We start from the raw sequence: 17,467 nt of genomic DNA on the forward strand, positions 1-17,467 counted from the left end.
GTTTTGTGGAATGATCTCCCTGCGTCAATAAAACAGACTGTTGTGTGGGCTGCTGAAGAGGAGGTACTGCTGGCCCACCACCAGAGGGCGCCCTGCCTGAAGTGCAGGCTTCAGGCACGAGAGGGCGCAACCGCCTCGCAGCAGAAAACGGGAGTGACAGCTGTCACTCATCATCATCAACACCAGCTGTCACTCATCTTCACCACTAACCACCATCAGCATAAAAACCAGGCAGCATCTCCACCTCGCTGCCGAGATATTGTCTACCAAATAGGTAAATTCTCAGCCGTGATTGTGCTGTACGCACAGTTACTCTCTCGCATTTTTGATCTGTTTGCAGGTGTTCGCTCGCTGCTTTCTGCCGGGTTCGTGGATGGTGGAGAAGTGAAGGGATTTCACTTCTCACCCCGAACTGCATTAAAGTAGGACACTGACTCTGCATTACCGTGAACTTGTGTTAAAGGTGGAGGTGTTTTTCCCACTTTACAAAGGAGAGGACGTTTTGTGCTGACTGTTTACTGGGTGTGTACACACACACCCACCATTAACTGTGTCTGCTTCCTGCCAGCAGTACCAGGTCTGACAGCTGGAGATGGTGGCCACCTGGGGACTCAGGACTTGGCGACTCCAGTGTGCTTCAGACCCGTTGGCAGTGGAAATCGTGTGGGACCCGGTTCTTCTCTGGAGAGACGTCTTCTATCCTCGAGCCTGCCCACACGTCACCTTTGTATATTGACTGCATACAAATTCTGTGATTGTCTGTATTTCGTTGTGCACATTCACAACAGTAAATTGTTTTTGGCTCATCCATTGTCCTTTCATTTACGCCCCCTTTTGTGGGTCCGTGTCACTACATTTTCCCAACACAGATTCTGTAGAGACTTTCAAGTCCAGACTTAAGACGCATTTATTCTCCTTCTCGTATGGCTAGCATACTGGTGTAGCATGGTCCTATGCTTACTATCCTTTTAAATTAATTCTATTAGTAAATGGAGTGGGTCTTGGCTTCAACTTTATCTAAATTCTGGGTTTGTTAATGAAGCTTGGGGCTAGCGGAGGGCGATCACTTTAGTACTTCCTCTGCTTTCCTGTTGCTTAATGCTGATAAATTCAGTGGTGGGCACAGTTCCGATAATCTGATAACAGATAATTATCGAAGATAATGTTTTCATTATCGGATTATCTTTTTAGATAACTTTAAAAACCATTATCGGACTAATTATCTTCCGATAAGATCTGTCCGATAACTTTTAGACCGATAACATTGTAAACAAAGCTGAACAGCGACAAACATTTATAAAATTTAATATCAGTTGAGCACCTACCTGTTAAAAGCTTCATAACAGATGTATAGTTCTACCCTCTGCAAACAGAAGAGAGCTGCTTCTATGAGAAACAGCTCTATCCTCTACAAGCAAAGGAGAACTGGTCAAAAAAAATAATAATAATTTTCTTTAACACCATACTAATACGCTTCCAATATCACCCAAGTCATCCAGAGGCACACATTTTTAACTTATTGTTCAAATTTTAACCAAACTAATTTCGGACAAGTTATTTAAAATTACTGTCTGAGTTTTATAAAGTGAAAATATCTGATATATGTTTTAGTTTTAAAGTAATGCGCTAATTTTAAGGTTTTAGTGAGCACATGCTGTGCCCAGCAGTGCATTATGGGTAGGATAGGGTAATCTCAGTACGTTTATGACAGGACAAATGCATTTCAGACACTCTGTTCAGGCTCCACGGACAACAGCATTAAACTCTAGTGCCTAAAACTCTCGTGAATATATTCTCTGGGTTTATAGACATTGTTATTGTATTTGCGTTTGTTAAATGCCACACATCTTAAATGTAGCAGACACGGATTATACAGAATTTTGTTTCGGCAGGTTTTCACGGTCTCTTCTGCCATCTACTGGCCAGTAGTGTTCATGGCAGTTCATGGCAGTATTCGTCCTGAAGCTGGGCAGACACTGTATGATATTTTTAATCACTGTACTCGGTTTCAGTTCAAACAGTACCACAAAACCACATGGTGTAAAAGTTCAGATCACCCGATTTCTGTTCTCACACACGCTGTACATTCAAAAACCACGTCGGACTTGTGTTTCCAGAAGCAAAATGTAAGCTTTTTTTCAAACTTAATTTACAAAAACTCTCGATGGGAGACATCAAAGTTTAAAAACAAAACAAAACAACAACAACAAAAAAAACATTACAAGACAGGTCTGCGGTGTTTGCAAATGCAGAGTGCGAGAGTTTGGATGCTTGTAGCTCTTCAGCAGCAGGATACCCTCATGACGGCCGACCAGAATATCAAACAGGTTTGATTTTCATTCGACCATACGATCAGCGATCAGGAGGTGGTCGTGAGATGTTAAATGCAGCTTGTTACTCCATGTACACTACACGATGCAGGATGCGTGATTAACCTGAAACTCGGTCCAAAAAATTCTCGCACGAATGAAGAATCATCTGAGAAAGGGCCAAAACTCGCACAGTGTAAAGCCAACATTTATGTGTCAAGACCATATTGAGTGCACGTTTTACAATATAATAAAGCGTGTGCACAATTAAAACGTGCGAACAACATCATAAAACGTGCACACAACATCATAAAACGTGCACGGCACAATATAATAAAATGAGCGCACATTCTCTCCACATGCAAAACATTTTGCGATGACACTTCCAGGGCTCCGTAAAAATGCCTGTTTTTACAAATAAAAAAATGGAATATTTTACAAAAGCACATTTATCTGTAAACACCAACACACGACACACGTCACATTAACGTGCTGGTTAATATAATGAATGACTGAACCAATCAGTGTTTAGCAGAGGCACATTTTACCCAGAATCCTTTGTGATCTGTCTGTTTGTTACAACCTCAGAATTCGTGCATTATTCAACATTAAAAGATATATGTTATATTTTAACTTTGTACAAATGACAGAATTGACATTATTGGAGTTATTCTGTCGGTATTAATGTTATTTATAAATCACAACCATAAGTCAGCATGGCTTTATTTTCCAAGACCTCTGTCTGACCAGAGCGTTGTGATTGGGTAGAGAGCTGGGTTTTGGCTGCTCTCAGATTGCCTCTGTGCTGGAAGCTGTGTAGTAAACAAGAGCTTCCAGCAGGGGGCAACACAGCGCTTAATTTGAGAGGGAGCAAGCCAGAGCGCACTCCAGAACCTCGGACGCGCGCTCCAGAACCTCTGACGTTGGCTCCGCCAGCTATTTATACTGGATCCGTGATCCGCCACCTCTCTTGACTAACAAAATATAAAAAAAAAAAAAATCACCGCCATTGCTCTCACTGCCAATCACACTGCCGCCCTCCTGTCTGCTGTGCGGCAACAGGTCCAGAGGCTATGCTCGCTGTTTTGATCCGGATGTTGACCGTAGCCGCAGAGCTCCGTGGACACCGAGAGAGGACTTGGATTCTTTGTGGGTCTGGGATACGTACCCCCGGAGGCAGTGAGTGAAGGGAGAGCCGCGCATTGTGTTCTGTGTGTGTCTGTTTATAATCTTCTCGCACAGAAGAAAAAAGAGAGTGTTTACACAAGAGAGAAAAGTGAGAAAATGTTAATGCCTGTTTGAGAAAAGTGTGTAGTGAGGGGTTTTACAGCCTTAAAACATCTAAGTGTAAAAAATAGCGCTACTTCGCGGATTTCATTTATCGCGGGTTATGCTGCGTTCACACCGGGCGCGATCAGACGCTACAAATTCGCGGGGGTCGCGTGGTGACGGACGCGCCTCCTTCGCCTGGTGTGTCGCTCTGCTTGGGTGGACTTTCGCTGCGAAAATTCACCCCGGTGCGTCATCAAATAGGAGGAGTTTCCATTCCGCTCAGCGTCAAGTCATCATGATGGACCTGGATCACACGGAGCGAGTTGTTGTGAAAAGCTCCCAATACAGAGAGTATCATTATTTGCTGCAGGAGCTGCGCCTGGATGACAGCCGCTTTCAGCGGTCCTTCCGCCTCTGCGGGACCCAGTTTGAGGACCAACTGTCCCGTTCATGTGTGCACATGTAAACAATTAAAAAAAAAAAAACTCTGCTGCTTGCTGCAGCTCGCTCCTCCCCCAAAAAACTCTGTCATAATTGTCTTTAGAAACCAGTCATCATTTGCTTTATTATACATCTGTGTAGTTAATAAGTAAAATAATTTCCATGGATGATTCCCTCGCACGCACGTAAAAAAAAAGAAAAGAAAAAGAAACTCCGCTCCCGCTGCTGTGGTGCTGCTGCTTGCTCCAAAAACTCTGTCATGATTTTGAAATAAAGGACAAAAGAGACATAAGTCCTGCTCACAGGCTGCTACCAGATACAGGACATGTTCACATCTTCAGTCAAACTCCAGACATCTCCACGTCACTACATATTCAGTCCCTGATTGGTCATCGTGGCACGACAAGATGAAAAAGTTCAGATTTTTCAACTTGGGGAGGAGGGCAACACGACGTGACATGACGCAATATCGCGCCACAAACGCGCAAAACGCTCAAAGTTTATCTGGCCGACTGAGTCTGCTTTTTTCCTCTCTGTCTGAGGTGTGGATGATGTCATGGACTCGATTTGACGACTGCATAATTTCTGAAATGGATGTGGAAAGTGGAACAGACACTGCTGAGGGAACAGGTCCACTGAATGGCATGGTGGATGACCCCTGTGGACTGGATGCCTGCACGGACTTCTCATCAAATGCATCTTTGTTTGTTGTGTTATGTTCTGTTTTGTAAAACTGTAAAATCTTGCAACTGTTAGAATCGCCTAAGCAGTGGGTCACCCCTTTGAGTCTGGTCTGCTTGAGGTTTCTTCCTCAATATCATCAGAGGGAGTTTTTCCTTACCACTGTCACCCATGTGCTATTGTCAGACCTTACTTGTGTGAATCACCTTGAGACAGCTTTGATGTGATTGAAATTGAAATTGAAGAAGTATCATTGTGCCAAATGTGGTGCTTGCATCACAAAATGAAAGAGTCTTACCATTTATGCATTTATCTGCTGCATTATTCAGAGTCGTCTTGGTGGCTTCCCTCACTCGACTTTTTTCTTGCATTGTCATAAACGCACTGTGAAGTATGTTACACTCTAAAGACGTGCTGATTCACTTTAACTTACCACTGTGGTGACCTGGTGGCTGTTGTGTTTAGCCAGTTGGATCAGACTGAGATCATTGTGTAACAGGTTTTCCAGACAACCGTGGAAGTACCTGTTAGGCAGGAAGGGTTTCTGAAGCCCATAACTCTGGACAGCACCAAGACTGAGCTGCACAGGGAAACAACACAAAATATTTTAACACATAAAAATATAAAGTGTAAATAAATCATTTAAAATATAATGCAGCTATCCTCAGATTGATGCTGCATGAAATGATGATCTGTTTGCATTGTGGAAAAAATTAATTAATAAATATATATAAAAATGTTCATTAATCCTCTCGACACTCCAGCGGCAAAATGGAATTATCTGTTTTCCATCTGTGTGCTCCATATGTTCGAAAACACTCATTATGTTTTTGGCAAAATATGACTAAACACAGACCTTAAATCTCAGTGTTTATGAGTAACCCTGTTAAACTTGTAAATGGGTTTGTTAACAATACAAAAGCCACCTACAGATTTTGTGGGGAAGAAAATAAAACATTCATCGGGGAGTCATGTTAAGACCAGGCATGTGGGTCTGCAGAGAATATAATTATACTTGTCTGATGTTTTGTGTGGTGTACTGTGCTTTTATGTTGTGAAGCACCTTGTGGCTCTTGTCTGTGAAAGGTGCTATATAAATACAATTTACTTACTTACTTACTTACTAACAAAATGTCTCCACAAAGTTTGTAGGAAAGTTTTCACTCTGTATACCACAACAGAAATCTGCCACAATAAGAACTGCAAGAAACAGAAAACCAAGCCAGCCAAAACCACCTCAGGCCATAAATCTATTGGAGTCCACTGAGGGTTTCCAGAAACATTCTCACACTGATACAATTAAACCACAATTATGTTGGTAATAGCTTGAATCCCATTCTTCCCATTAGTCTCGGTATAAGACCAGGTATAAATGTGCTTTTCAGAGGATGCTGCAAACACAAAATAACACAGTTAAAAGGGTGATCGTGGACCAAAATCTATACTAACTGTAGAGCAGTGAGGGGCACAGCTAAACTAAATGCTAGCGTCGATAACCGTAAATCTGCTAAATCGATGGACCTCCAAAACATTTAGCTTAAGTTACTGCTAACTGTTAATGCCTATGACTCTAACTTCAGCTTTTTTTTTGGGGGGGGGGGGGGGGGGGGGTGCTCTAAAACTATTATAAACTGTTCTATATAAACTATTATAAAACTAAATTATAAAACTATTATAAACTGCTCTATTATATATTCATATTATTGAATATTGAATAATATTGAATATTAACATATTCATAACATGTAATGACCCAACACTGTCACTTTCACTTATGGTGCCAAATCTGATGTATCAGAATAAGATAGTTTGACATCAAAAATATATAGCATATTACAGATAATTGGATATACGCCACAGACAAACCAAACTGTTCATGCCATCCCTGGTTCTCAAGACCAGGCACCTAAGTGGCTCTACTCTACTTTTTTCCACTCTTCCTTTTTAGATATACCGTACCTTTATATACTAGCATAGATCCACCTTAGAATTGGAATATAATATATAAGATATACCTTACTGAATTTTCATGAAAACTGTTCAGATCCCAAAAATGATGATCTGATGGATTGACAGCAGCACTGTGACTCTTCCACAGAAATCAAATCTGACATTGGAATATTACACTTTACTTTGCATTTGTGTTGCTTGGCACTGGTCATTAGAGCGCAAGTTTTCTGAAGTGCAGCTCATATTTCTGTCCAGTGTCTTAACAAATCTACGGCCAGCAAACAGGAAGAATTGGTGTTAGATTCTATATTAAAATTTTTTTAATGAACAAAAATGAAGTTTACATCATTTGAAGGAGACGCAGCACACGAGTAAATTAAGTTTTTTAATCTGACCAGTTGTTGTTTTTTCTCTTCAAGTTAAAAATTACAACTTGACAAAAACCTATCCACATAAGACATCTGAAAGTACTTTAATTCCTTATTGTGGAATTGCATGTGAGTAACCGCAGAGTTTTTAAAGAAGTCCCTCGGTGTTTACTCCAGGTGTGTTCCTCAGCCACCAACAAGCAGAAAATAAATCACTTATTTTAAGAGGTGAAAGTCTTTTCTGTAATTACTTTAGTTGTCCCAGCGTTCACCACAGTCCCAGCGTTCACCACAGCTGTCCATAGTGTCTGCAGTATTCTGCTCACGACAAAAATAAACCCCAATAATGATCCATCAACACAAAAACAGGATGTTAAATTACACTGTCGCGAATGCTGATGTTATCATCTGCTTTCCAAGATGGCGGCTTCCACAGTGCCGCCAGTGGCTATTGACTAAAGTGCATTGGAGTGTCATCTTTTGGCACTCTATTCACTTTGGTTAGCATTAACGAATTGGCTGCACCTGTAGAAACTCAAGGAAAAGAAAAGGTATGAGGGCATGGGATCAGCCAATCAGAGGCATTCTTGCCTTGTACTTCCAGCATCTGTCAAACGGGCTAGCATGCCAAGATCAGATGACAATGAAGATGTACATAAACAACTAAATCAACAAATAAACTAAAGGGCCTTTCACACTGAATCTGTCAGATGCATCAAAAATCAGTCTAAAAAGCATTATTTTCAATGAGACGCGCTGCGTTTTAGATGCGTCAGATGCGTCGCGTCAAAAGCCGAGCTAAACCAATGCAACTGACGGGAGCGCGCATTGCCACTTGTCAGCAGGCTGACGGAGTCAAAGTTCAATCCAATCCAACTTCCGACTTACTGAGCTGTGACGTACCTTTGCGTTGTCCAATAGGAACAACGCGTCGGGCCAAAACACGGAAGACGGGTGGCAGAAACCACTGATTTCTACAAAATGGACGGTGCAGAAACGACTGATCTGTGCAAAACATACATGTCACAGGACTCCTCATTTATGGAGCAGTTTTCTGAAGAAAAATCCTTCAAAATGTTTTTTGTTGTTGTTACCTCATTATTTCTGATTACTGTTAAAAAAAAATGTTTAGAACACTTGTAATTAAAATAGCTAAATAAATCAATAAATGGTTCTTTAGAAACCTTTCGTCTGTAAATTAAAACCACCTGTTATTTCAGATTATTTCATTTCTTGTTTAACATAAGGAACCTCAGACATTTATTTTTAGACAAAATAACATGGAAATTTGTACATTTTTTTTTTAAGTCTGGTAGATTATTTATATCTCATTTTAACCAGAAAAACAGACACTGTAAATAAATACTAATGATTATTACGAATGATTATTAGAATTTTATTCACTTTATACATGTTTCCCTTAGGCAGTATTATTAGACAGCATTGCTTAAATTTTCATTGTTACGCAGATGATACTCAGCTTTATCTATCCATGAAGCCAGAGGACACACACCAATTAGCTAAACTGCAGGATTGTCTTACAGACATAAAGACATGGATGACCTCTAATTTCCTGCTTTTAAACTCAGATAAAACTGAAGTTATTGTACTTGGCCCCACAAATCTTAGAAACATGGTGTCTAACCAGATCCTTACTCTGGATGGCATTACCCTGACCTCTAGTAATACTGTGAGAAATCTTGGAGTCATTTTTGATCAGGATATGTCATTCAAAGCGCATATTAAACAAATATGTAGGACTGCTTTTTTGCATTTGCACAATATCTCTAAAATTAGAAAGGTCTTGTCTCAGAGTGATGCTGAAAAACTAATTCATGCATTTATTTCCTCTAGGCTGGACTATTGTAATTCATTATTATCAGGTTGTCCTAAAAGTTCCCTGAAAAGCCTTCAGTTAATTCAAAATGCTGCAGCTAGAGTACTGACAGAGACTAGAAGGAGAGAGCATATCTCACCCATATTGGCCTCTCTTCATTGGCTTCCTGTTAATTCTAGAATAGAATTTAAAATTCTTCTTCTTACTTATAAGGTTTTGAATAATCAGGTCCCATCTTATCTTAGGGACCTCATAGTACCATATCACCCCAATAGAGCGCTTCGCTCTCAGACTGCAGGCTTACCTGTAGTTCCTAGGGTTTGTAAGAGTAGAATGGGAGGCAGAGCCTTCAGCTTTCAGGCTCCTCTCCTCTGGAACCAGCTCCCAATTCGGATCAGGGAGACAGACACCCTCTCTACTTTTAAGATTAGGCTTAAAACTTTCCTTTTTGCTAAAGCGTATAGTTAGGGCTGGATCAGGTGACCCTGAACCATCCCTTAGTTATGCTGCTATAGACTTAGACTGCTGGGGGGTTCCCATGATGCACTGAGTGTTTCTTTCTCTTTTTGCTCTGTATGCACCACTCTGCATTTAATCATTAGTGATTGATCTCTGCTCCCCTCCACAGCATGTCTTTTCCCAGCAGAAGACTGCCCCTCCCTGAGCCTGGTTCTGCTGGAGGTTTCTTCCTGTTAAAACAGAGTTTTTCCTTCCCACTGTCGTCAGGTGCTTGCTCACAGGGGGTCGTTTTGACAGTTGGGGTTTTTCTGTAATTATTGTATGGCTTTGCCTTGCAATATAAAGCGCCTTGGGGCAACTGTTTGTTGTGATTTGGCGCTATATAAATGAAATTGATTTGATTTGATTTGATTACAAATGCAACAGGAAATAATTTAACAATGACTGCAGTGTGATTGTAAAGTAGGATTTCTGTGACATAAACCTCATGATGATTTTATATATATATATATAGTCATTTCAACTTGTAATTTCGCCAAAATATGTAATTGCCTTTAATGTTGCTATCAGGACAGAGTCATTTCTAAAATATGAATTTGAGCACAATAAGTGGAGAGCTTCTACTTGTGCAAATGTCTTTTGACTTTGATTTCGTGGACATTTTTAATGATCCGTTCATTTATTGTTAAAATACAAAATGAAACAGCTTTTTAAAAATAATAAAATAGTTGCTGTTCAAAGAGCCTTTTATTTATAAGCAGGTGATGTTCTGCTGGATTCTCGGGACCAGATGAAGGTCTCTTCTGCAGCTTTGAACTTTGGTGGTGTTGCTGAAAAGCAGAGATGTTTTCTTTCGACTGGACTTTGTGGTGTTCAGCTCATCAGTGGAAGTTTGGTTGTCTGCACAGCAAATGTTCCTGATTGGGACAAATAAAAATATTTCTTTAAATATAAAGAAACACTAAACAGTTTATATATATAAAAAAAGGGGGAAAAAAAACGATGGAAAAAAACGCCCGAAAAAATAAGTTATTTAAAGTTGAGTTTTTGTGGTGTCTGAAAAAAGCTGTAGCTTTATTTGGTAAAAAATAAAAAGACTGAACCATTTAGAAATTAAAGCATTCACTCAGATCAACTGTGCTAAAAGGCTATGCTAACGTTAGCCGATCATTAAACCTTCACAGCAGTTCAGTAAGCGTCGCGTTTTATTTTTACATTATTCTCACCTCGATAAAGCTGCAGAACTAAACTCTGTTGGGCAAACTGGGACTTTGCATATATCCAAAAAGTGGGAGATTTCGGACTGAGTGGGTTTGCTCCATCACCCCGGCTGCCTGCCTCAGTCTGCCCAGTGATGATGCCTGAAGGCTGGCTTCTCCGTGCGGGTCGGCCCGCTGTCGCGGTTCGATCAATATCCCACCAAGTCGTCGGTCCTCCCTCGGTCGGCGTCACTCTGAGGGAGTGAAAAAAAAAAGCTTCTCCCAGCAGGGTGATGGGAGAATCGTTCTACTGCTGTTTTTTAAAGCGTTTTTTGTGGTTCAGGCGACGCAAATTCAAGATGGCGATCGCTGAACTTTTTCAGATTGTGGAAACAGCCAGAGTGTGACGTGGCAATCTCCGCCCCCCACTTTTTTTTTTTTTTTGCCGCTTCCAAAGCGACGCGTCTGACGTCATGCGTTGGATCCATCGGATGCATTTTCCGACGGATACGACAAATTCCCATGCGTTGACGGATTGGCCTGACAGATTCAGTGTGAAAGGCCCATAAAACAGTAGTTTACATTCGACATTTTGACATTTAACATTTTTCAACATTTTATTCTCAGTATAGAAAGTTGTATTGCACCCGTGCATTGGAACGCCCTCCCTCAAGCATCCATGCACCCCCCTTTTTAATTAAAGCTGGTTAAATGCCCACCTTAAATTAAATTGTTTAATTAAAATTGATTAAACATCCACCCTAAATTAAATTTCTCGACCCCAACACATCGTAAAAGCAAAAATTAATGAGTTTTCACAACATTTTTCTCATTACTTCCATGTCTTACTTGTGATGATGTCATCATTGTGCACTGGTAGTAGTCACATGACAGTGATGTTAATTTGAGAGTTTGTAGTGTATGGCAGAGAAATGAACATTCAGTTCACTGACAACAGCTCTGGTAAACATTCCTGCAATCAGCATGCCAATTGCACGCTCCCTCAAAACTTGTGACATCTGTGGCTTTGTGCTGTGTGATAAAACTGAACATTTCAGAGTGGCCTTTTATTGTGGCCAGCCTAAGGCACACCTGTGCAATAAACATGCTGTCTAATCAGCATCTTGATATGCCACACTTGTAAAGTGGGATGATACATTATCTCGTCAAAGGACAAGTGCCCGCTGACACAGATTTAGACAGATTTGTGAATATTTGAGAGAAATCAGTCTTTTGTGTATATAGAAAATGTTTTATGTCTTTGAGTTCAGCTTATGAAAAATGGGAGCAAAAACAGAAGTGTTAGATTTATATTTTTGTTCAGTACAAATGTGCGTGTGTGTGTGTGTGTGTGTGTGTGTGTGTGTGTGTGTGTGTGTGTGTGTGTGTGTGTGTGTGTGTGTGTGTGTGTGTGTGTGTGTGTGTGTGTGTGTGTTTAGAGAACATTTCTAGAACTGAAGAGGGTAATTTAAATAACTGATTTCAAAATAATTTGGGTACCGAGTTTTTCCTGGATGTCACGCATATGAGTGGCTTGGAACCTTAAATAGCATTGCAGTCTCTAATGGGTAATTTTGACTTGTGCAACCCCTTTTGCTAGATGATGAGACTTCTTGGGGAACGGTTCCAGGGCCCCCAGGATTGGGCTGGGAAAATCACCCACCTTAATGACTGGCATGAATACAATCATGTTATAAAAGTCGACTAACTCTGTCATAAATCCACACAACCCTGCAGAGGCAGATTTAGATTTGGGGGGTGGGGTTGTGACTTGACACCTCTACAAGGTGGGTCCAGGGGCATCCTCCCCAGAAAAATACTGATTCTCTAGTGGTCATTTTGAATACACAATTTTATTTCAAACACTGGAAATCTTCTAACTCTGCATAAAGCAGCATTCAGCAATCAGCCTTTGTTTATGCAATGCTTTTCCCATATTTCATCACACCTTTGGTCAGCAGCTTGTGGGGGTGGGGGTGGGGTGGGGCAACCCCACAACCCCATCAACTTCCCAACCTCAAGATCCACCACTGCCCAGCAGGGTTTTGCAGAAAGAAGCAGCAGCAGACACTTCTTCTTTCTCTCTCAACATATGTGGATTTGAAGTTCCATGTAACTTGAAATGAGTTTGTTTGTGACCGGCAGTCGAGGAGAAACGTGACGTCTCTGCCCTCACAGTGTGTCTCCGCCTGGGATTTTCAAATGTGTGTGGTTTTGTGGCACTCCTCATACCTGTTGAATGCTCCAGCTGCTGAGCTCCGAGGGTAGATGAACCTGCTCAGTGCTTTGATCCACACTGAGGTTCAGATGGGCGCTGATCCGCTCCAGCTTCACGAGGTGCCAGTGCTGGTCGTCCAGCAGGCTACCGACAGAACCGAGACGCTGACCGCTGGAGGACGAACTCACGCCTGCAGCAACGGAGAAAGTGAGGAGAATGAAGAATGTGAAAAATCAATCAAGAATGTTGACAAGATGCTGCGTTTGATAGCAGAGCAGCTAACGCAGAAATCGCTGATGTGCACACCCGCTGAGGAGAGCTGATGTATTCACCTCTCAAAATGAATTCAAAGAAAAAGCCTTCTGCATCAGCAGAAATGTCTTCTTCCATAATGCATTTTTATCAAGGAGAAACATACTGGAAGTAAATCAGATTAAAATATCTCTTATCTTTCAGCGAAAGAAAAACCAATGAAAAGCTTGTCTGTGATTTATTTTGTTTCCAAAACAAAAAAGTCAAGAACTGCACAGTAGGTGGAACATCATTTTCATCTCCCTTTCAAACAGAGAGGTTGCTGCCCTCATTACAGGGGTCTTATTTGTCTCCCGGGGGGGTGAGCGACCTCAGCCAATAAGTGATGATGCAGCGAGATGTTAGCAGGACATAATTAATGACAGATACAGCAGCAGCGAGCCCAATTTGGTGGATCATCTTTGCATCCCCTAATGTGGTGGACAAACATTCAGAGATTGTGCTGATAGAAGAAGCTGCATAACAGCAGGAGTTATCGGCCCTATCATTCATGACAGGCCTCAGAGGCTTGATGGTACGTACCCTGCACGCTCTGCACACCATCACATAAATATACAAGCAAATACACATCTGTCTGTAATGGTGTTTTTGACTGTGTGACTTCATTATGAAGTGATTCACACCAATCACTCACCAATATTCTTCTGATCAATATCTGCTTTTAGCAGAAAGACAGAACAAAATAAGACATGAGATCAGGATATAAATAAAACAATTCAGACCGACCGACCGACTGACCAACAGACTGACCGACAGACACACAGATAGATAGATGTAATCCCCTCCCCTCCCCAAACAACTGGTGCATCTGCGTGGACTTAATAACTATCAAAAATTTGATATTCCTCTGTATTGTTAAAAATGTTTTTTATTAGTATGACCAAAGCAGATGGTCACTCCTTTGAGTCTGGTCTGCATGAGGTTTCTTCCTCAAATTATCAGAGGGAGTTTTTCGTTACCATTGTTGCCTGTGTGCTTGCTCTAGGGGTTGGTAAAGTTACTTTACTTGTGTGAAGCACCTTGAGACACCTTTGCTGTGATTTGGTGCTATATAAATGAAGTGAAATGTAAGGATAGAGATAGGTTTAGAGATAATTAGAAATAGACATAAGGATAGATATAGCTAGATACAGAGATAGAGACAGACAGATAGCTCTAAACAGACACACACACAGACAAATGTAGTGATAGATAGAGGTAAGGATAGAGATAGTTAGATATAGAGACAGACAGAAATACAGAGATAGACAAAGAGCATGAGATGCAAAATTGTAAAGTTCGTTAACCAACATATAAAACAAAATCGATAGACATAAGTGTGCATGTGGGTGTGAATGTGTTTGTTTGTATGGGGCCCTGTGACAGACTGGTGTCCTGTCCAGGGTGTACCCCGCCTCACACTCTTTGACTGCTGGGTTAAGGCCCCCTGACACAAGCATGCCTTTGACCCGCGCACTAGCACAACCTGTGTCATGCTGGAGAGTACACTCGGCTTTAACGGGTGCAGACAGCACGCGAGAGGGGCACCGGTGCATGCTGTTGCGCAGAGAATTTTGAAATGTTGAAGAAAAAAAAATCTTTCACGCATAAATGTTGTGCTACGTGGCGCAATCTAATCGCCAACATGATGTGCAGCTCGTCAAGTGGAGTAAAGAAGTGAACAGAGCAAGTGGTGACGTCAGCGGATCGCATCAGAGCGCAGCTCGTATGAACGATTATAACAAGAAGTTAAATCTGTTATAAACATAAAAATAAATACTTTAACAGCTGCAGACAAGAAGGAAAGAACACACAATTGTTTTACCAAGCCATGACAATGTAAACATGACAAATAATTACCTTTTTAGACGGCTGAAAATGTTTTCTGCAGCTTGTTAGGTGCACGCGCGAACAGCAGAAGCTGGAGCGCTCCTCTGTGATTCAGGAAGTGATTACAGCCATTTTCAATGGGCAATTTGCAGAGAAAATGATTACTCCGACACAAAATAATTATTTTATATACACAGCGTCTAACTCAGAGCACATGGCAGCTGGTAGAACAAAGAACAGCGTCCAGCTGGGATCACAGCGGGTGGAATCATCACGACACAGGTCGTATAGTGCGTGAATCAAAGACATGCTCGTGTCAGGGGCCTATAGGCTCCAGCAAAAAGTCAAGCGAAAAATCATTAAACTTCAGGAAGATCAAACTCCCTGACGTCCATCTCTTGTCCACATGGAAGAAGCAGTCCTCTACACTAAAAGCGCGATATGCTCATGTCAAAATCACTCGACTTGAACGTTCTCATCTGCGAGGTGTGGACGTCAAGCTCAACGGCAGATTCCACTTTCCAGGACTTGACAATTCCCGACAGGTCCCTGAGGCAGTATCACTGATCACACCGACTTTCCTGCTCAGGTTTGAAATCTGTTCACGACAGCGATGGGGCTCAGCAGAACACTGTGTGAAGCTTCGAAATGCAAACGTTCTCTCCAACCAGTTCCTGCAGTGAGTTACATAAAAGTTAGAGAGTGCACCCGAATGTTGTTGAACACGCTTTTCCTCTACTTTCACAGTGAAACAACACGGCCAGTAGTTGTATAGTATAAAAACATTTTTTTGCAGTACAACAAACCTCTCTTATCTACACAGATATTATATTGGCCCTGCTGTTAACCTCCGAAGTTAAAGCCTGGAGGTCCATTGTGTGTAACACTGCAGGAAAACGTCAGCAAGAGTAAGCAGAGGTAATCACAGCAATTTATTGTCTATTTACTCTACCATCCGGCCCAATTTGTCTGGAAAGACATCTGTTTGCAACATAAAAACATGTCAGTGGGGGAATTGCATTGTCGGTTTTGTTATTTTATGTGCATGCAATGTGCAAACACCTATAGTGGTCATTGTGACATTGTTAAAATCTGAATTATAGACAGCTTTATAGTGACAAAACATAGGCAGGAACCACCAATCAACGCTGTTGTCCTCATTGTTGAAATGTTAACCAGAAAAGAGACAGTTTTTCACCTAATAGCATCCTGCTTTCCTGATGCTATGCTAATTTAGTCAGCTACACTTAACACCATTCATCCAGAAGTCAGCGAAGCAGCACACAGTAACCCTCGGTGTATTTACTACCGCTGTGCATTACCGTTGCCCAGTGACAGTTCAGAATTGCACAGAATTATGAGGCAGTGGGCTACATTATAGGGAGCTGACATTTTGATAAATGTAAAGCACGGGGGAAATGAGGTGGTTTTGGATAGCGGACATAAATCTTAATGAGCCGGCCAATTTACACCAACCGCCTGGGCAGCCACGGGCAGACGCGCATAGTGTCTCCAACTGTTTGTGTGCCTGTCTGTCCGCTCACGTGCTTGGTCTGTCTGTCCCGTTTTCATCCACTAATTAATTTATGCTAATAGATGTTACAGCGTGTTTAACAAAACAGGCACATATGCCGCGGCTCACATCTTTATTGTATGCGTTTAGAATCTGCACATGTCCCCGATGCACCGTGTTAAACATCATTAACCGTCTTTAGCTCCCGGTTGCCTCAGACAGCTTTTTTGTGCATGCATGAGAAGGCATGCATCCGTTTTAAAAAGAGGGGCTGGGGACAGACAGATCAGGTTTCTAAATGAGCAACTTAAGAGTGAAAATCCTTAGAGAATATTTCACGCCACAATGGAGACAATAATACTTCTACAACTTCAAGTTTAATGGCCGTTTCCGTCATTTGAGCACTTTCGCTTCAGTCTGATTTCTGAAGAGCTGGGCGGATGCTCAAAATTATTGATCTAAATAGCACTCCGCAGCCAGCAAACTCCTGAGAGGAAAAAGAGAGTGAAAAAGAGCACACATTTGGAAAAACAAATAATCAGAAAGGGGAAAAAACAAGCAGGGATGGAACCAAGAGAAGAGCTGTGGTAAGTATCAGTGAAGGGAAACATAAGAAAATAAGTAGGTGGAGGAGATGGACACAAAGTGAGAGAGTCAGCAGGATGTACAGGGACAGCAGTGTTGAAACCATTTTATAAGTCTGATCTTTCAATGGATCATCATCATTCAAACTGTTCTCCACAAGCGGTATTTATCTTCTATGTCTGAGTTCAATAAATTACTGACTGTCACAGCAGGGGGACATATATCAGCAGTGGAGCTGACATCAAGCTAACAGCTTTTGTAGATGACTCCTTTCTATTGCTGACACATTCAGTTTTAATTATTAGAATGTGAAGGAACAACAGGAGTGTTGCATTGTTTAGTAAAACCTTCATCTAACCGTGTGGGGTCTGATTGGCCCCTGAATGAATTCTTTTCTGTGCTACTAAAAAGTTGTTTGTTGAACCAGTCTCTACGAAGTTGAATCAAAATCTGAGATTGGGTCTATCTCGACAGCAGGCATATAACACATGGAACAAATGATTTTGGGACGTCT

General features: G+C 41.4%; 1 protein-coding gene across 1 annotated transcript in view; it reads right to left on the reverse strand.

Moving 5' to 3' along the window:
* The window catches only part of LOC117518379 (contactin-associated protein-like 4), a 315,610-nt gene that overhangs the window by 141,688 nt on the left and 156,455 nt on the right, over window positions 1-17,467 (reverse strand). Inside the window, exons 6-7 of the mRNA XM_034179490.1 lie at window positions 12,749-12,924; window positions 5,137-5,283 (exon numbers count right to left, since the gene is read on the reverse strand). Coding sequence (XP_034035381.1) covers window positions 5,137-5,283; window positions 12,749-12,924 — 323 coding nt within the window. The remainder of the gene's footprint in view (window positions 1-5,136; window positions 5,284-12,748; window positions 12,925-17,467) is intronic.

This window comes from Thalassophryne amazonica, chromosome 10 (assembly GCF_902500255.1).
Source record: "Thalassophryne amazonica chromosome 10, fThaAma1.1, whole genome shotgun sequence".
Taxonomy (NCBI): Eukaryota; Metazoa; Chordata; class Actinopteri; order Batrachoidiformes; family Batrachoididae; genus Thalassophryne; species Thalassophryne amazonica.